The sequence below is a fragment of the Orycteropus afer genome, unplaced genomic scaffold (genome assembly GCF_000298275.1).
Source record: "Orycteropus afer afer isolate SDZICR_OR568_19922 unplaced genomic scaffold, OryAfe1.0 scaffold00709, whole genome shotgun sequence".
Lineage (NCBI taxonomy): Eukaryota > Metazoa > Chordata > Mammalia > Tubulidentata > Orycteropodidae > Orycteropus > Orycteropus afer.
The window spans coordinates 507,479-529,277 of NW_006922296.1; the positions used below are offsets into that span (position 1 = coordinate 507,479).

General features: G+C 36.6%; 1 protein-coding gene across 1 annotated transcript in view; it reads right to left on the reverse strand.

The window, feature by feature from the left end:
- Window positions 1-4,690: 4,690 nt before the first annotated feature.
- Window positions 4,691-21,799, reverse strand: part of LOC103211205 (zinc finger protein 33B) — a 117,482-nt gene continuing 100,373 nt past the window's right edge. Inside the window, exon 4 of the mRNA XM_042783164.1 lies at window positions 4,691-6,774. Within this exon, the coding sequence (XP_042639098.1) occupies window positions 4,691-6,774 (2,084 nt within the window). The remainder of the gene's footprint in view (window positions 6,775-21,799) is intronic.

Sequence of the window (21,799 nt, forward strand, 5' to 3'; positions counted from 1 at the left end):
TTTACATAACACTACATATTTACATATTACTGGGGAGACTGCAGTAAGTACTATTGTTCACAACTACTTCCTTAAATTAACTCAGATTTTTGCTGTAAATAATTGTGTACCTGAAAACGTATTTTAAATAGCCTTTGATAATGAGGCAATTGGAAACTTTACAAAAACATTGCTTCACTTTTTTTAAAAGCAAAATTCAGTAACAATTAAAAACATTTACAAATGCCAAGAAATAGGAGGATAAAAGAAATAGGAATGTTACTTTAAACATGCAGAAATTAAGCTACATAAAATGTACACTGTACTTTCAGAATATAGTGAGTCACTGATGATATTAAGCTTGGAAAACCTTGATATCATGTAATATGGTATGCTACCATTACACTGTCAAGAAGAGTTCCACCCTGATAGTAGTCTATTCCTCTTTCAACTGCAATCCTTCTCATGTGGTCAAAGTCTCTGAGGACCCAGATCCCTTTCTTAATACACAGAACTCTTTTTTTCCCAGGCCAGCAGCACTGACATCTCATCTAATCTGTATTAGCGGCCCTCTTCCTTGGACCTTGTTTGAGAGGGCAGTTGCTAAGACAGAGTTTGGGGAAATTTTATGCTGAATGCTAAAGTATCCACATATGTATACTCAAACACCTCATAGCTTGGGATAAACCACTGGTGGGAAGAGAATGAGAAAAATGGAGCTTGGAGGTTGATTTTCCCATGCAGAAAATATTTTAATTTTGTTATTTTGATTACACTTTACTCAAGTAGCTTTGTGCCCTCTACTTAAACTTTTCCTTCAAACCCCAGAAACATTGGGGATAGAGTTGCTACAACAACTGGAAACTAGGGATACCTATTCCATATTGACAGTTAAATTCCATTATTCATGTGAAACACAAACACAGTTTATATTATGGGTCAAATGTACATATATAAATCCTATATACTTCAGGGAAACTTTGTGTATGCATTTAACACTATTGCCCTGATTATCAATTTATTTGTGCATTTAAAAAGCTTCATACCCAAATGGTTGCCAGGGTCAGGGTTGGAAAATGGGTCCCATTATTAAAGAGTAACATGAGGGAGTTTTGTGTGTGTGTGTGTGTGTGTGTGTGTGTGTGTGTGTGTGAGATAGAATCCTTAGTCCTTTGGAATTCTAATAGAATTATAGATCTTTTTGGTTCTGTATTCTGATCATGTTGATGTTACTGAAATTTACACATGATAAAATTTCATAGTGTGTACCCACATAGGTGCGTGTGCACATACACACACACCCCACATACACAATGAATGTAAAAACTGGTAAAACCTATAGAAGGTCTGTATCTGAGTTAGAAGTATAGTTGGTTGTTGCTGTGGTTAGTGGATGTCAATTTGATTTGATTCAAAGCATGAAGACCACATGTGTTAGCAATATCATGTTTCTCAGAACATACTAAGTTTATGTAAGGTATGATCTTAAAAGAAGCATGATGTATTACTTACCTAGTGCTGCTATAAAAGAAATACCATAAGTGAGTGGCTTTAACATGCATAAATTTATCTACAGGCTGTGAAATTCAGGGTGTCAGCTCTATGGGACAACTTTCTGTCTCTGTTGGCTCTTGGGGAGATCCTTATTCCTGGCTTTGGTGATCTGCATGTGGAATGGCATGCATCTTCTCCCATCACTGCTTTAATCTCTTTTATACTTTTATATCTCAAGAGAAAGTGACTTAAAACACACCCTATACTCTTACTATCTCATTAATCTAACAAATAAAACCCATTCCCAAATGAGATTGTAACCAGTTATAGGAGTTAGAATTTATAGCACATATTTTGAAAGGGTACAATTCCACCCTTTGGCTCCCTCCCCCAAAAAACTCATGCCCTTCCCATATTCAAAACACATCCACTTTATCATATCATCCCAAAAGTCTTAAATCAACTCTAAGTACAAAATCTCATCTTCTGAATCATCTCAGTCAAATATGGGTGAGACTTTAGGCATAGTCAATCCTTGGGAAAAAATTCCTCTTGATTTTTTAAACCTGTAAAATCTAGAACACAAGTTATCTGTTTCCAAAGTACAATGGGATACAGGTACAAGTTGACATTTCCATTACAAATGAAAGAAACTGGAAGAAAAGAAGGGATAACGGGCACCAAGCAACTCCAAAACCCAATAGAACAAATTACATTAGCTCTCAAGGCTTGAAAATAATCCTCTGTTCTCCAGAATCATCTGGGCAATGGCCCCACCATTATCTGGGAGTTGGCCATGCTGTATAGATTCTGGGTGGAGGTCCTTTGGCCTAGGGCTTCAGCCCCACCTTCCAACCCCACTTGGATGGCAAGTGTAACATGGCTATTACAGCCCCATTTTCCTAGTCCATCTGAGTGAAGACCTCTAGCTCAAACCCTGGAAGGTCTCATTCTTTAGTCCCTTGACCATGGCTGCTGTGCTTCCTAAACTTTAGGCATGGTCTCATCCTTTTGGTCAAAAGTGAATGGCAGCCCCACACTGCAGAACCAAGTTGGTGAAGATCTGACTTTGAAATCTAGGAGGCTATGGTTTCACCGTTTGAAACTGAGGCAGCCTTGCTTCCTGAGCTCCTTCCAACAGTTCTGTTGATCTCCAAACTTCTCCAGGCATGGTCTTCTTTTCTTGGAGGACAACAGATGTAACTCCTTTAGCCTATTTTCTGCCTGTAGATGTCCAAGAAACAGACAGCTTTCTCTCCTTTTATCCTTTCTCCCCTTCAGTCTAAGCTGATAGATTTTCTGCTGTGAGAGTTCGTTAGATCCGTGAGTCACAGGCTTAGCTCTTTAACAAAAGATTTGTATAGTCACATCCTTGATGAAAATTCTAGGACATATGTCCTTTATTTGTACAGCAGAATTTTCCAAATCTTTAAGTTCTGGTTTCATTTTGCATAATTTCTTTTTCCTTTTTTTTTTTTCTGTGATTTGTGTGAATGTTTACAGAGAGCAAATTGGTTTTCTATTCAACAATTCATACACATTTTGTTTTGTGACACTGATTGCAAAGTCCACAATGAAACAGCATTCTTCCCACTTCCTCCTTGTGTTTACCATTTCCTTCCATCCTTCCTTCCTATTGTTTCTTGCCTTCTGAGCTTTATCTCTGGGCAAATCCTGCCTTTTTCATCTTGTATGGCTGATTGCTCTAATAAGTGCATACTTCCCTCATGTTATTTTTCACCTTACAGGCCTCTCTAGTGTTTGAGAGACTGAAAGTTGAGCCACCAGGTTGATACATAGTTCATTTTAAGTCCATCACTTTCTTCTAGCATTTTACTAAAGCTATCAAGGAGGAACCATGTGGCCCCTTGAAGATCTTGTTTAGAAATCTCCTCAACCAAGTGTCTAGGTTTATCACTTATAAGTTCTAACTTCCACCAAACATTTTAATATAATTCAGACACGTTCTCTTGCACAAAAGTATCATCTTCCCTCCAATGTTCAATCACATGTTCATCATATTTCTTTGTAAAGTCTCAATCTAAGCATAATTATTGTCCACATTTCTAGTAAATTTTATTCAAGATCGAAGCTATCATCATAGCTCTCAGTTCTTTCTGAGCTCTCATCAGAATCATCTTTCATGGCCATAATTCTACCAAAAGTCTCTTCAAGGTAATCTAGGGCTTTATAATAAAGCACACCAAAATTTATCCAGCCTCTACATATTATTCAATTGGAAAATCACTTCCACATTTTAGGTATTTCTTAGAACAGCACCCCTAGTTCTCAGTAACAAATTCTTAGTTATCTCGTGCTGTTGTAATGGAAATATCACAGCTGAGTGGCTTTAACACACATAAATGTATTCTCTAAGTTTAGAAGGCTAAAAGTTCTAATTCAGGATGCAAGCTCTGGGGGAAAGCTTTCTTTGTTGCCTCTGTGGGAAGGTCCTTAGTCCTTTGCTCAGTGATCTTCATATGGCATGGTTTCTATCTTCTGCCATCTCTGCCTATTCACTTAATTTAATTTCTTTTATATATCAAAAAAGATTGATTTAAGACACCCCAGAAAGTAGTAATACTATCTCATTAACAAAGAAAAAGATAACTAATTCTCAAATGGTATTATAACCGCAGGTATAGGCTTACAACATATTTTTTAGAGGGACACAATTCAATCCTTAACACTTGTAAAGGGTACAAAAAATTTCTCCGTAATATTTTTGCAACTCCTTGTGAGTCAAACTATTTCCAAAAGGAAAAAAAAAATTAAGCTTCATATTCCATATATATATATATGTGTGTGTGTGTATATATATATATATATATATATATATAAATTACTATTTGTATTGTTTTAAAAAGATAATTATGGCATCAAATCTGAAACACAACTTCTAATATTATCTTATTTCCAAAGGAAATTTTAAAATATATATATTTTTAACTTAACAGATTTCTGACTTAATGTACTTTGAATTTTACAAATAACTTTACAAATTCAAACATTCTGTAAATTATATGCCACTAGTAATCACTTCTTATCAAAAGCTGTCCTGTATTTGTTAGAGTCTATAGGTTTTTACCCTATCATTTCTTTAAAGTAAAATAAGGCCAGTTTGTGGATGAAGGTTACTGAACATTGAGAATGTTAGATCTTTCTTCAGTATGAATTCTCTGAATTTTTAGTGGGGGATTACCTCTGGCTTAACAGTTCATTCATAAGATTTTTCTCCTGTGTGAGTTCTTTGATGTACAATGAGGTTTGACTTCTGAGAGAAAGTTTTTCCACATGTGTTACATTCATATGGTTTTTCTCCTGTGTGTGATCTCTGATGTTTAGCAAGGTCTGACTTACGGTAGAAGATTTTACCACATTCATTACATTGACAGGATTTCTCTCCTGTGTGAGCTCTCTGATGTACTGTAAGGGATGACTTGTGACTAAAGGATTTTCCACATTCATTACATTCATATGGTTTCTCCCCTGTGTGCTTTCTCTGATGTAAAATAAGCCCCGAGTTCACACAAAAAGATTTTCCACATTCACTACATTTATAGGGTTTTTCTTTTATATGAGTTCGCTGATGTACAATTAGAGCTGACTTATGGCAGAAAGCTTTCCCACATTCATTACATTTATAGGGTTTCTCCCCTATGTGAATTCTCTGATGCTGAGTGAGCTGTGACTTCTGGCAGAAGGTTTTTCCACATTCATTGCATTCATAGGGTTTCTCCCCTGTATGTGTTCGATTGTGTTTTGTTAGGTATGATTTATTGTAAAATATTTTTCCACACTCATTGCATTCATAGGGTTTGTCCCCTGTGTGTGTCCTATAATGTTGGGAGAGAGTTGACTTATGGCTGAAGAATTTCCCACATTCAGGACATGCAAAGGGTTTTTCCCCTGTGTGTATTCGCTTATGTACTGTGAGGTCTGATTTCAAGCAAAATGTTTTCCCACATTCATAACATTCATAAGGTTTCAACCCAGTATGGATAATCTGATGTCTGGTAAGTACTGACTTGTGGTAGAAAGTTTTTCCACAATCATTACATTCATAGGGCTTATCCCCTATGTGAGTTCTCTGATGCTGTGTAAGATGTGACTTCTGACAGAAAGATTTCCCACATTTAGGACATTCAAAGGGTTTTTCACCTGTGTGAATTCTCTGGTGTACTAAGAGATGTGAATTCATACAGAAGGATTTCCCACATTCATAACATTCATAGGGTTTTAACCCTGTGTGTGTTCTCTGATGTTTAGTGAGGTCTGACTTCTGGTAAAAAGTTTTTCCACATGTACTACATTGATAGGGTTTTTCCCCTGTATGCGTTCTCAGGTGTAATGTGAGGGCTGATTTGTGGCTAAAAGCTTTCTCACATTCACTGCATTCATAAGGTTTCTCCCCTGTGTGTGATCTCTGATGTTTAGTGAGGTTTGACTTCTCCCAGAAAGTTTTTCCACATTTATTACATTCAAAGTGTTTCTCTCCTGTGTGTATTCTCTGATGTCGAGTGAGATGTGACTTTTCCCAGAAAGCTTTCCCACATTCATTACATTGAAAGTGTTTCTCTTTTTTATGAGTCTTAAATTGTGAGATGTATAAATTGTTCCTGAAATTATTCCCATTTTCATTATATTCATGGGATTTCATATGTATTCCATGATGATTCAAGAGGGCTGGATTTACACATAAGGATTTCCCAGAATTAGTATATTCACAGTGCTTCTCTCTTGAGGGATCTATCTGATGGAACAAGAGGGATGAGTTATCATAGATAGTTCTTCCACATTCGTTATATTCACTGTCATTGCCTTCTGTGTTTTCTCTCTCATATGTATTAAATACTACCTTTTCAGGGAGGACATCCTCACAAACCTTATATTCAAAATTTTGTTCAAAAGTTTGAGTCTTCTCATGCTGAAAAGAGTCCTCATTAGGAATGAGGGTTTTACCAGTTTGAAAATTTTCACTTTTCTTCCCATTATGAGTTTTCTCATGCTTAATATCAATTAGTAATTTTCCATAGGCATTAAATCCATCAGGCTTTTTTCCTAAATAGTTTTTCTTACTAATTACTAATTCTGAAATACAGTTCAAACTCAGTCCATAAAAGTCATACTGACAGAGTATTTTTCTGGAAGGAAAATAATTTGTGTCCAAGTTAAATGGACTTCCTATTATATTACCCTGTTCCTTAGTCAGTGTTTTGTTATTGATGAATACAACTTGCCACAAATGTTTATCTTGGTTTTCTTGGTTTCTCTCTGTCAGATTATCAGCTTTCCAGACTTCTAGAAATAAGAAAAAGAAATCTTACCATATAAATATTAACATATTTCTTATGGAATGGGATCTCTATACAAATACCCTGTGTTGTGTCAGACTCTCTGGTTTCTTGTTCAGTCTTTAGAAATGGAAATATTCCCAAGTACATATTTTTCTTATTTATTTGGTTAGGCAAAATAGAAACAAGTGACCTGGCATAGAGAGAAAAGGGAGAGGAAACTGGCTACTGGACCACATACATTTGGTTTCCAACTATATTTAGGCAAATGCCTAAATCTGCATCTCTCCATGCATCCTCTGAAAAATTATAAAGGTAAATATAAAGAGAGTAAATAAATTTCCCTGCAGCAACTCATATTAGAATTACCTAGGAGTTACATCCATAACTTTAACTTAGGTAGGAAAGGGAGAATACCAATAAGTTTAAATCACAACTACATAAGGAAATAAATATTCAAATATACAAGAAACAGTTTTAGAGCCCATGTGTATGGAGAGTCTGATGAAGATCATGGTGGCCAATTAGAAAAGAGGAGAGGAACACAGAGAGTCTAGAAATGATGAAACACAAATAAAACCACTTCCAGAAAGAGAAAGTCCCACTATGAATGGGAAAATACTAACAATCCTGTCAGCTCTGACAGATCAGAGCTCAGGTTTCTGGGAAATCAAAAAGTAGGGAGATGTAGTCTGGGAAATAGAAAAGGGCTGACCAAAGTCAAGAAAGAAATTACAGAAAATGTCAAAATGACATTAGAAAACAGGAATTAAACTACAAGATTACAAGGAGAAAATAGACTTGACTGAAATTGTATTAAGCAATATTGGGAAAAGGCATGAGTAAAGACAAAACAGCAACAACAAAAAAACACCAAATAAAGAAAAAAATTGGATCAGAAAGTTGTGGATAGTGAGGACTGTCAAGAAGAAAAAACACTTGTATATAACTGGAGTTCTTTAAGAGGATAAACAAAACACTGGAATTAATCTAATATTAAAAACAATACTATAATCTAATAAATCTTTCCAGAAATAAAAGAAGCTCTGATTTCCACACATTCAAAGGGATCACAGTGAAGCTGGGAAAACTGACCTGAACAGTCAACTACAAGACCTTAGTAAAAACTATTACACCTGAAACATAAAGAAAATGTCCTCTGGGCAAAAATATTAAATCACACACACACACACACACACACACACACCACACACAAACCCAGAAACATAGTTTTGGCATTAGGTTTTGACAGCAACATATAAAGCAAAGGTCAGTTGAACAAGTTTCTAAAAATTCAAATAGGAGTCAAAGGTTTTATCCAGCCCCATTATCCTTTGAGTATCAAGCCTATAGAACAAGTTAACAGTTTAGATGAATAGAGCTCACTGTAATCATGAAACATAGTTTTATTAGACAAGCTTTAAGCAAACACAGTAAACAGGAAACATTCATTAAATGTAACTACATTACAGAATTGAGAGCAAGCATGTGAATAATGCTGAAATAGCAAATGTTTTGGTTATATATATATTCACTACAATAAAAAATTGAGAACAAACATTTAGCAATTTTCATACCAATCCAAAACTAGCTTTAGTGAAGTATAATTGATGAACAGTAAACTTCACATTTGAACTATTTAATTTGGTAAGTTTTGACATAAGTATAAAACTATGAAGCTATCTTGAAAATCAAGATAAGAAATCTATCATTCCTAAAAATTTCCTGGTATCCTTTTGTAATCAGTCTTCCCTGTCACAGTTTCTGCCCCATCACCTCCATCCTCAGACAACCACTGATCTGTTTTAATCATACAAATATTGGCTCACATTTCTGAGAATGTTAAATGGATTCATGATAGTACATATTCTTTTCTGGATTCCTTAATTCACAATTCTTATTCTGAGGTTTATCCATGTAAATGTATGTATCAATAGCTCATTTCATTTTACTGGTGAGTAGAAGTCCATTGCATAGATAAACAAAGTTCGCTTATGTATTCATCTGTTGATAGACATCTGAAGTGTCTCCAGTTTTCAGTTATTATGAATAATAATTCCACTATGAAAATTCATGTATACATCTTTGTTCCTATTACTAGAATGGCTGGGTCATATGGTACATGTGCAGTTTATTTCTTAAAAAACTACAAAACTGTTCTCTAAAATGAGTGTACAATTTACATTCGTGATAGCTGTGTACACAAGTGTCAGCTCCTCCATATCTTCATCAGCAGAAGATATGGTCAAGATTTTTTTATTTTAGTCCTTTTAAGAGAAATGTCATTGTGGTTTTGTTTCATCAACCCTAATGACAATGACGTTGAATATATTTTCATGTGATTTATTTTCAATCTATCTTCTGGGGTAAAGTGTGTATTCAAACCTATAATTATTTTTGAGTGGGCTGTTTATTTTCTTTTGAAAATTCTTAAAAATGTATATTGTGTAAAAAACATTAGCAGATACAGGCTTTGCAAATATCTTCTTCCCATCTCTTGCTTGTCTTTTAATTCCCTTAAGGAGTCTCCTTTTGAAAAGGTCAGATGTCACAAGTTAAAAGGACAATGTCCTTCAGACCAGCTGCCCATGCAGCACTTCTTTCTCTGACTATAGCAACCTGGAGAGAGTTCAGATCTTACAAGTTGAAAGTACACTTCCCTTCAGACTGCCAAATAGTCAGATTGACAGTTGCAAATTTGGGAGTCCACACAACAGCCTAACTTCTGATCTCAGTGGCTTCCCTCTGCTTTTACAGGATGCCAGCCACAAGCTCAGGAGTATACCCTACCCTTGGATCTGCTGGCTCCCACTACCCCTTTGGGTTTAATAATTCATTGGAATGACAGAAGTCATGGAAAGTGAAATTATAGCTTTATTATAGGATAAAAAAAGGGGTACAAACAGAGAGGATGAAGTCTGGGAGGGTTCCCAACATGAAGCTTTCATGTACCCTCTGTTCTGCATAGTTTTCTTTCACTAACTAGGCAGCCCATGAAGCTTCCATGTCCAGAGCTGTTATTGGGAGTTTCATTAGGTAATGCAAATTCAAGCCTTTCTCCCTGAAATTAGTCAGTATCATAAGGTAATCATGAGCTATTTCACTCAGTGGGTCTTTTTGGACTGGCCATCCCACACCCCAAAGTGACTTCACTGGCATAATCTATTACTTAGGGATGGTGTTTTAGATATCATCTTTTAGGAATGGATGGCAAAGCCAAATTATTGGGTAAGGTTAAATGGTAAACCCCACAATATTCAAACTGAATTTAAGGGTGACCACAATAAATACATAACTTTCAGGACTGGTGTTTGTGGTAGTTAAGGTTGTGCATCAACTTGACCTGTTTTGAGTAGCTGGGCAGCTGGATGAAGTAAAAGAGCTTAACAGAAGATTTCAAAGGGTAGCTTGAGAAGACAAAGTAAAGTATTATAACGAAATGTGCAAAGACCTGGAGTTAGAGAATCAAACGGGAAAAACATGCTCAGCATTTCTCAAGCTGAAAGAACTAAAGTAAAAATTCAAGCCTTGAGTTGCAATACTGAAAGATTCTATGGGCAAAATATTGAATCATGCAGGAAACATCCAAAGAAGATGGAAGGAATACACAGAGTCACTGTACCAAAAAGAATTGGTTGATGTTCATCCATTTCAGGAGATGGCATATGACCAAGAACCAATGGTACTGAAAGAAGTTGAAGCTGCACTAAAGGAATTGGAACAAGCCTCCAGGAATTTACAGAATACCCATTGAGATGTTTCAACAAATGGATGTAGTACTGGAGGCACTCACTCATCTATGCCAAGAAATTTGGAAGACAGCTACCTGGCCAACTGACTGAAGAGATCCAAATTTGTACACATTCCAAGAAAGGTGATCCCACAAAATATGGAAATTATTGAACAATATACGTAAGTAAAATCTTCCTGAAAATAATTCAAAAACAGTCACAGCAGTATACTGACAGAGAACTTCCAGAAATGCAAGCTGGATTCAGAAGAGGACATGGAACAAGGGATATCATTACTGATTTCAGATGGATCTTGGCTGAAAGCCAAGAATACCAGACAGATGTTCACTTGTGTTTTATTAACTATGCAAAAGTGTTCAATTGTGGATCATAACAAATTATGGATAATATTGAGAAGAATGGGGATTCCAGAACATTTAATTGTGCTCATGAGGAACCTCTACATACACCAGGAGGCTGTTCAAATGGAACAAGGGGATACTGCATGGTTTAAAATTAAGAAGGGAGTGTGTCCTGGTTGTATCCTTTCACAATACTTATTCAGTCTGTATGCTGAGCAAATAATCCGATAAGCTGGACTATATGAAGAAGAGCATGGCATCAGGATTGGAGGAAGACTTATTAACAACTTGTGACATACAGATGACACAACTTTGCTTGCTGAAAGTGAGAATGACTTGAAACACTTACTGATAGAGAATAAAGACTACACTCTGCAGTATGGATTACACCTCAACATAAAGAAAAAGAAAATCCTTGCAACTGGACCAATAAGCAACATCACGATAAATAGAGAAAAGATGGAAGTTGTCAAAGATTTTGTATTACTTGTTTCCACAATAAGCACCAATGCAAGAAGCAATCAAGACATCAAACAAAATATTATACTGGGCAAATCTGCTGCAAAAGACCTCTTTAAAGTGCTGAAGAGCAAAGTTATCTCTGAATACTAAGGTGTGCCTAACCCAAGCCATGGTATTTTCGATAGCCTCATATGCATGTGAGAGCTTGATAATGAATAAGACAGACCGAAAAAGAGTTTATGCTGTTGAGTTGTGTTGGAAAAGAATACTTAAAGTACCAAAGACTGCCAAAAAACTAACAAATATGTCCTGGAAGAAATGCCTCTGGAATCGTCCTTGGAAGCAAGAATGGCCAGACTTGGTCTCACCTACTTTGGTCATGTTGTCAGAAGGGACCATTTTCTGCAGAAGGATATTATGCTTGGTAAAGTGGAGGGTCAACGAGAAAGGAGAAGGCCCTCAATGAGATGGATTGATACAATGGCTGCAATGATGCACTCAGGTGTAGCAAGGATTGTGACGCTGGTGCAGGACCGGGCTGTGTTTCATTCTGTTGTACACAGGGTCGCTATGAGTTGGAGCCAACTCAATGGCACCTGACAACAACTAATATTTTACAATTTCTTTTTTAACTTATTGATAGGGTTGATTTCATTACTTGACTTTCAAGTACTGAACCAGTCTTTCGTGATGTATACTTTTTTGTATACATAATGGTTTGACTTACTAATAATACTTTCTTGAGGGTTTTCACTACTATATTTATGAGAGAGATGTCTGTAGTTCCTTTTAATTCTTTACAGTTGTTGTTTTTGTTTTTGTTTGTTTTAACTTTTCATTGTCATTTGAGTGAAAGGTTACAGGGTAATTTTTTTTTTTTTAATTTTTTGTGGTGAAACATATACAAGACATTTGCCAACACAGTAACTTCCCCATTTACAGCTCAGAGACATTGATGACAATTTTCATGTTGTGGCACCATATTGCTATCCTTTTCCAAAATATTCCACCACCATTAGCATAAACTCAATGCCCCACAAACAAAAGCTTCCCCTTTCCCCACTCCCTCTACTGCTTGTAACCACTAATAATCTTTGGTGTGTATGTATATATATATATTTCCCTCCCCCCAACCTATGTAGGAATTTAGCCTCCCTTCTCCTCCCATCCCTGGCAACCAATAAAGAAATTTTCTTTCTACGTATAAACCTTTCCTTGAGTTTTTACAATAGTGGAATAATACAGTATTTGTCCTACTGTGATTACCTTATTCACTCTGCATAATGTCCTCCAAGTTCATTCAAGTTATGTGGTGTTTTACAGATTCTACATTATTCTTTAGGGTTGCATAGTATTCCACTGTGTGTATATACCACAATTTTTTTTATCCATTCTTCAGTTGATGGGCATTTAGACTGTTTCCATCTCTTTGCTATTTTGAATTGTGCTGTGATGAACATGAGTGTGTGTGTATCTGTTCATCTCCTCCTCTCACTTTTTCAGGATATATACCTAGTAATGGGATTACTGGAGCAAATCATATTTCTATTTCCAACTTTTTAAGGAACCACCATACATATTCCCACAGCGTCTGTATCATTTTACAGTCAGCAGTGTATCAGAGTCCTAATCTCTCCACATCCTCCTCAACATTTGCTATTTTGTCTTGTTGAACTTTGCTACTAATGCTGGGGTAAGATGGTATCTCGTGGTTGTTTGGAGGAAGACCAGGCAATCTACTTCCCCAAAGATTTACCACCTCGGAAACCCAGTGGGGGTCCCTATGAGTTGGAATAGACTCCATGGAAGTGGGTTTGGTTTGGTTTTTAATGGCTAATGATTGCAAATATTTTTTCCATGTATTTGTTGGCTGCCTGAATATCTTTGGTGAAGTGTCTGTTAATATCTTCTGCCAATTTTTAAATTGGATTGTCATTTTGATGATGAGGGCTGGAGTTTTCTATACATTTTAGAAATAAGTCCTTTATCCAATATGTCATTGTCAAATATTTTTTCCCATTCTGTAGGTTCTCTTTTTACTCTTTTGGAAAAGTCTTCAGTTGCACAATTTTTTTTTTTTTCTTTGAGTCTGTAGGTATTCTTTTTACTCTTTTGGGAATGTCTTTTGATAAGCATAAAATGTCTAATTTTTAGGATGTCTAGTCATCTAATTTGTCTTCTGTTATTTGTGGTTTTAGTATTTTTATGTCATGTATTAGGGCCTCTAATTTTGCCCCGAGTTTTTCTTTAATGATCTATTTATAGTTTGATATAAAATAGTTTTAAGCTTTATATTTAGTTCTCTGATCCATCTTGAGTTAATTTTTGTATATGGTGAGAGATATGGATCCTGTTTCTTTTTTTTTTGCAAATGGATATCTACTTTTGCAAGTATCATTTGTCGAGAGACTACCTCTTCCCAAATTAACAGGTTCCAGCCCTTTGTCAAAGATCAGCTGTCCACAGGTGAATGGATTTATTTATGAGTTGTCAATTCTGTTCCACTGGTCTATGTGTTTGTCATTGTACTACTACCAGGCTATTGTGACTACCATGGCTGTGTAATAGGTTTTGAGATTAGAGAATGTGAGGCTTTCTACTTTGTTCACCTTCATTAGTAGTGCTTTGCTTACCCAGGGTCTCTTACCTTTCCATATAGTTTATATAGTGATTAGTTTTTGCATCTCTTTAATGATTGGTTGTTGTAAGCATTATCATACATGTATGTAACCTATGACAATATTGGTATCATTTTACTATATGAAGTAAATTGTAGAAACTTTAATTCCATTTAAATTCCTTTAACCTCCCCTTACTTTTTAATTATGTTGTCTTAAGAATTTTCTCTACAGACAGAGCATATCTTAGGTATTATAACTTTTATTCAGCTAACAAATACGATTTCAGAAACTCATGAGAAGGATAATTTATTATCATTACACCTTTGTTTACTACTTCTGATGTTCTTTCTTTTCTGAAGTTTCAAGCCTTTTTCTTTATCACTTCCTTTAGTTTACAGATTTCCTTTAAATATTTTCTAAGTGTAAAATTGCCACCAACAAATTCTTATTTTTCCTTTGCCTCAAAATGTCTTTATTTCCCCCTCATTCCTGAACATATTTTCACAGTAAATCAAATTTGCATTTGAAAGTTCTCTTCTCTCAGTACTTGAAAGCATTCCCTTCTAGACTCCACCATTTCTTATGAGAAATTTGCTGTCATCCAAATTAGTGTTCCCCTGTAAGTAAGTCAGTTTGTTGTAGGTGGCTTGCATGTTGCTGTGAGGCTGGAAGCTATGCCACTGGTATTTCCAACACCAGCAGGATCACCCATGGTGGACAGGTTTCAGCAAAGCTTCCAGGCTAAGACAGACTGGAAATGAAAGGGCCATCTACTTCTAAAACAAATTGGCCACTGAAAACCTTATGAATAGCAGTGAAACACAGTCTGATATAGTGCTGGAATAATAGCCCCTCAGGTTGTAAAGCACTCAAAATACTACTGGCGAGGTGTGGCCTACTCAAAGTAGAGTCAACCTTAATGATGTAAATAGAGTAAATCTTTCATTTGCTGATGGGACATGACTCAAACTGGGAAGAAACAGCTGCAAACATTAATAATCAGAACATGAAATGTACAAAGTATAAATCTAGGAAAAAGTAAGTTGTCAAAAATGAAATGGAATGCTTAAATATTGATATTCCAGGCATTAGTGAGCTGAAATGGACTGGTATTGGCCATTCTGAATCAGACAATTACATGGTCTACTATGCCAGAAATGACAAATTGAAGAGGAATGATGTGTCATTCACCATAAAAAGAACATTTCAAGATCTTTCCTGAAGTATAATGCTGTCAGTGATAGGATAATATCTGTATGCCTACAAAGTAGACCAGTTAATACTATTATTGTGCAAATTAACACAACAACCACTAAAGCCAAGGATGAATAAATTGAAGATTTTTACTTCTCTAGTCTGAAATTGACCAAACATGGAATCAAGATGTATTTTATTACTACTGGTGACTGGAATGACAAAGAAAATCATCAATAGCTGGAAAATATGGCCTTGGTAATAGAAATGATCATGGAGATAGCATGATAGAATTTTGCAAGACCAACAATTTATTCATAACAAATACCATTTTTAAACAACATAAAAAGTGTCTATGCACATAGATGTCACCAGATGGAATACACAGGAATCAAATCGACTACATCTGTGGAAAGAAGCAACGGAGAAGCTCAATATCATCCATCAAAATAAGGCCAGGACCTAGCTAAGAAAGTATTATTCATATGCAAGTTCAAGCTGAAGCTGAAGAAAATTAAAAGAAGTATATGATAGCCAAAGTTCCACCTGAATTTAGGGACCACGTGAAGAATGGATCTCACACATTGAACACCAATGACCAAAGACTAGATGAGTCGTGAGATAATGTCAAGAACATCATGCATAAAGAAAGCAAAAGGTTATTAAATGATACTCGAGTTATGAGCAACTAAGAAGATAAGGTACCAGATTTGGTGGAGGTGGAGAAAAAGAGCAGATTAAGCAACTGGGAAAAACAAAGGAACCTAACTACCCAGTGGAGAGACAGAGAGATAGAGAGGTGGAGGTTTCATTAGCAGTACAAAAGAGATTGGCAGAGAGAATAAGTAAGGAAAAAAAAAAATAACGGAACCCACAGAGGTGTTGGACTCAGAATATTCACACTAGGACTTTTTGATGGACACCTTGTGAGCTGAGCTGAGTGAGCAGATAACCTTTCTGGAAACAGATCAAAACTTCACTTGGCTCGGGCTGCCACAGAGTTCAGAAAGGAGTGGGGAAAGGAGGGAGGCTCCCTTCGAGTGGCTGGAGCCATGGAATGAGTGCACAGTGGTGAGCTGAGGTTCAATTCCTCCACAATGGCTTTTTAGCAGAGTGGGCTGTGGTACTGGGTTTTTCTGGCTTCTCGACTGAAGTGGAAAGTGGGCTCTCTATCAACAACAGTCCCAGGAAGACACAAATCACACTGCCTGAGCCAGCAGCACCTCACCCAAATGCAGAAAATGGGGACTCACTACTGGCACCTTTTTTTTTTTTTAGTTTAAATTTATTAAATAAATTTTATTATATTTATTTATTATTTAAATTCTCTTTCTCTTTTTTTCCCCTTCTCCCCTGCCTCATCCAACAGAAGGACCACATTAAACCACCACAACACCTGCTTTTCCCAACTCCAAACTCCCTTCACAATGAAAAAAGACCTGTATCCACATCCCCACGATTCCACCAATGCAAAGAGAACTAAAGAGCAACCCAGTACATTCAAATTAATAACCAAAAAAGTACACCTTCTCCACACTTTCAGATATACTCAAAAACCAAACTCACTGCTGTTGAGTTGCATCCGACTCATAGCGACCACTCCTTGGGTTTCCGAGACAGTATCAGTACGGAAATAGATTGGCCATCCTTCCTTCCAAGGAGTGACTGGTGGGTTTGAACCACCAGCCTTCTGGTTAGCAGTTAAATGCCTTAGGCACTACGGTGAAACATAAAATCAGGGTGAAACAAATCAATACATAGCATAGTGCTTAAAGTACTTGACTGCTAACCAGAAGGCTGGCAGTTCAAACTCACCAGCCACTCCTCAGAATGAAGGTTGGGCAATCTACTTCCGTAGTGATACTGCCTCAGAAACCCAAAGAGGGGTCACTATTGAGTAGGGGCCAATTGACGGCACATAACAACAATAAAAACAACAGTTAAAGACAACAACTTCAAAATGTCTAGGAAACAACACATGCACTGCCATCAAGTCGGATCCAACTCATAGCGACCCCTGCTTGGGTTTCCAAGGCAGTATCACTAGGAAGTAGATTTCCCAACCTTCTTTCCAAGGAGTGGTTGGTGGGTTTGAACCACCAGCCTTCTGGTTAGCAGTCAAATGCCTTAGGCACTACGCCACCAGAGACAACCTCAAGACAAACAAAAAAGCAGGACAAGTCGATAGAAACAAAACACCATGCTAAAGAATTATCTATCAAGGAAGAAGAATAGGCAATAGAATTATGTGAGAAGGAATTCAGAAGATATGTATATAGGACTCTGCAAGAGCTCAAAAAAACCATGAACAAAATCAATGAGAAGACAGACAGTACCTTGAAAGAATTCAGGAAAACCATTCAAGAACAAAATAACAAGACAAATACACCATTAGAACTCATATAAAAACAGCAGTTAGAGATCCAGAAGATGAACACTAAAATTAGAGAATTAAACAATACAGTGGAAGGACAAAAAAATCGACTAGAACTGGCTGAAGAATGTATTTCCCAACTAGAAAACAAATCCCTTGATTCCAGCCTGTATGAAGAAAAATCACAGCAAAGATTTAAGAGAAATGAAGAGAGCCTATGCATTACATGGGATGACATGAAAATAAACAACCTATGCTTCATTGGAATACCACAAAAAGAAGAGGAGGAAAAAAAAGGCCTTGGAGAAAATTGTGGAAGACTTGTTAACAGAAAATTTCCCCCATATCATGAAGGAAGAAAAGATATCTGTCCAAAAAGCTCAACAAACTTCATACAGGATAGACCTCAAGAGAAAGTCACCAAGATGTATCATAATCAAACTCTCTAAAACCAAAGATAAAGAAAGAATCTTGGGAGAAGCTTGGGAAAAACAAAATGTCACCTATAATGGACAACCAATAAGACTAAGTTCTGATTACTCAGCAGAAACCATGCAGGCAAGAAGGCAATGGGATGGCATATATAAAACACTGAAAGAAAAGAACTTCCAACCAAGAATTATATATCCAGCCAAACTGTCCCACAAATATGAGGGTGCAATCAGGACATTCTCAAACAAACAGAAATTAAGGGAATTTTTTAAAACCAAACCAACCCTACAAGAAAGCTGAAGGGAATCTTTCCAGTAGAGAACCCACAAAAGAGAACAACAAATTAAAGTCAGGACACTTGACATCAACACTCAGAAACCAAACCAGAAACAGATGCTCAAAGTGAGCTCACAAAACAATGTACACAAAGAAATAAGGTGTCAATCTGCAGATGACACCAGCAACAAAGTCAATGGAATAAAAGTTCTAATTAGAAAACTTCCAAATGGAGAGGAGGACAGGGCAATGTCTTTATAGAACTGACTGTCCCAAAGTAAAGGAGATAAGAATTTACTTCAGGATAACCACAAAGAAAATTAACAATCCCCTCAAGCAAACTCAGAAAGAAGAAAATCACATGGGCTTGGTAAGCACAAAACCAACAATAATGAAGAAAAGAGAAGAAACACTTGATAACAAAAGAAGCTCAGCACAGAAAAATATTCAGAACAAGGAAATCACCAACAACACAACAAAAAACACAACAGAATAAGAGCAATAAATTCATACCTATCACTATTTAAACTCAATGTGAATGGACTATATTCACTAATCAAAAGAAAGAGAGTCACAGATTGGATAAGAGAAGAAGATCCACCTACATGCTGCCTACAAGAGACCCACCTTAGATATAAAGATAAAACAAATTAAAAATTAAAGGATGGAAAAAAATATACCAAGCTCATGACAATGAAAACCAGCATAAGGGACAAAGGACATTATATGTTGCTAAAAGAATTAATTGACCAAGAAGATGTCACCATAAATAATTTCTATGCACCCAATGGAAGTGCTCCAAAATACGTAAAGCAAATATTAACTGAATTGAAAGGAAAAACAGACAACTCTATAATAGTAGTAGGAGACATTAACATACTACTTTCAAGGAGGGACAAAAAACTAGAAAAAAACTCAACAAAGATACAGAAGAACTCAACAACACAATCAACCAACTGGACCTCATACACATATACAGAACACTTCACCCAACGAAAGCACAATACACATTCTTCTTCAGTGCACATGGATCATTCTCCAGAATAGACCATATGTTAGGACACAAAACAAGCCTCAGTAAGTTAAAAAACACTGAAATACTACAAAGCTTCTTCTCAGACCACAATGCTTTAATGTTAGAAATCAATAATAGGAAGATCAAGGAAAAAACACCAGGTATGTAGAAACTAAATAATACACTACTCAACAACCAGTGGGTAACAGAAGAAATAAAGTGTGAAATAATAAAATTCCCAGAAACAAATGAGAAAGAAGATACATCTTACCAAAATCTATGGGACACAGTGAAAGCAGTACTCAGAGGTCATTTTATAGCAATAAATGCACACATCAAAAAAGAGGGGGAAAAAAAAAAAAAAACAACACTCCAACTGAACAACTCCAACAATTAGAAAAAGGGCAACAAAAGAAACCTACAGTAACCACAAGTAAAGAAATAATAAAGATCAGAGCAGAAATAAACAAAGCAGAAAAGAAATAAACAAAACAAAAACCAGAGAAAATCAACAAAACAAGAAGCAGGTTCTTCAAAAACTAACAAAATTGACAAGCCACTGCCAAATCTAACACAGGAAGAGAAGATGCAAATAACACAGATAATAAACGTAAAAGGTGACATTACAACAGAACCAATTGAAAAGAAATGATACTGATAGAATATTATGAAGAACTGTACTCCAACAGATTCAAGAACCTAGAAGAGATGGACAAGTTTCTATACAAGACCTACCTAAATGATCCCAGTTAGAGATAGAAGACTTGAACAGACAGTTTTGGTTACCTAGTGCCGCTCTGACAAGAATATACCACAAATGGGATGGCTTGAACAAACAAGAGTTTATTCTTTTACAGTTTGGGAAGCTAGAAGTCCGAGTTCAAAGTGCCAGGCTCTAGGGCCTGGGTGAAAGCCCCTCAACCTTGGGCTTCAGCTTTATCTCCTGCTCCTGGCCCACTGGAGCTAGAGGCTTTTCTTCACTCAACTGCTGGCTGCTGAGGCTGACAAGCCCAAGTTTGACAAGTAAAAAGGCACAGTCCCAATGTTACCAAACCACATGGCAGGACATTAATTCAAGTCCATTGAAAGTTCCAAAGTCGGCAGATCATGGCAGGCTGTTGAGCAACAACATGGCTACATGCAGGGTTCAAGCATGCCATAAGCTAGAGACCGTTCTCAAAGCTGCTACTTGTATAGAGGCAGACCACATACCCAAAGGCAGCTACTTAGCTGCTCACAGTAGATTCCACCATGAAGTTGATTACCAGTCTCATCGTGGGGAATACTACATCCAGCTGCCCAGCCACTCAACCAGGTCTAGCCAAGTTGACACACAAACCTCACCAGCACACAGACCCATAACAAAAGATGAAATTGAGCAGGTCAGAAAAAAAGTTTCCACAAGAAAATGTCCTGGCCCAGATGGCTTCACTGGAGAATTTCACCAAACATTCAGGGAAGAGTTGACACCTATATTATTTAAACTATTCCAGAAAATAGAAAAACATGGAATACTCCCAAATTCATTTTATGAAGCAAGCATAACACTGATACCCAAACTAGGGAAAGACACCACTAAAAAGGAAAACTACAGACCAATATCCCTCATGAATATAGACACAAAAATCTTTAACAAAATCCTTGCCAACAGAATCCAACAACATACCAAAAAAATAATACATCATAACCAAGTTGGCTTCATACCAGATATGCAAGGATGGTTCAACATCAGAAAAACAATGTAATCCACAACATAAACAACAAAAAGAGAAACTAATCATATGATCATATCAATCAAAACAGAAAAGACATTTGATAAAATCTAATACCTGTTCCTATTCAGAATTCTCAGCAAAATAGGAATAGAAGAGAAAATCCTCAAATAATAAAGGGCATATATTGAATGTCTCTGGTAAAATATATTTGTGTCATTTGTGAAATTATTTTGGAATATATTTTACCAGAGACCAGAGACACATATATTGAGGGGCTTTCACCCAGCCCCTAGAGCCTGGCACTTTGAACTTGGACTTAAAGCCTCCAAACTGTGAGACAGTAAAAGTCGACAACCAACATTATTATCAGAGAAAGCTTCAAAGCATTCCCATTGTGAACAGGAAACAGATAAGGATGCCCTCTCTCACCACTTCTATTTAACACTGTATTGGAAGGCCACGCAGGGCAATAAGGCAAGAAAGAGAAATAAAAGGCAAAGAAGTGAAGCTATCTCTATTTGCAGATGACATGATCCTATACATAGAAAACCCAAGAGAATCAGCAAAAAATTACTGGAACTAATAGAGAGGTTCAGCGAAGTGGCAGGATACAAGGTCAACATAAAAAATCAGTTGGATTCCTCTACATCAACAAAGAGGCCTCTGAAAAGGAAATAAGGAAAACAATACCATTTACAATAGTGTGGTAGTTAAGTTTGTGTGTCAACTTGGCTAGGCCTGGTTGAGTGGCTGGGCAACTGGATGTAGTATTCCCCATGATGAGACTGGTAATCAACTCCATGGTGCAATCTACTGTGAGGAGCTGAGTAGCTGCCTTAGGGATGTGGTG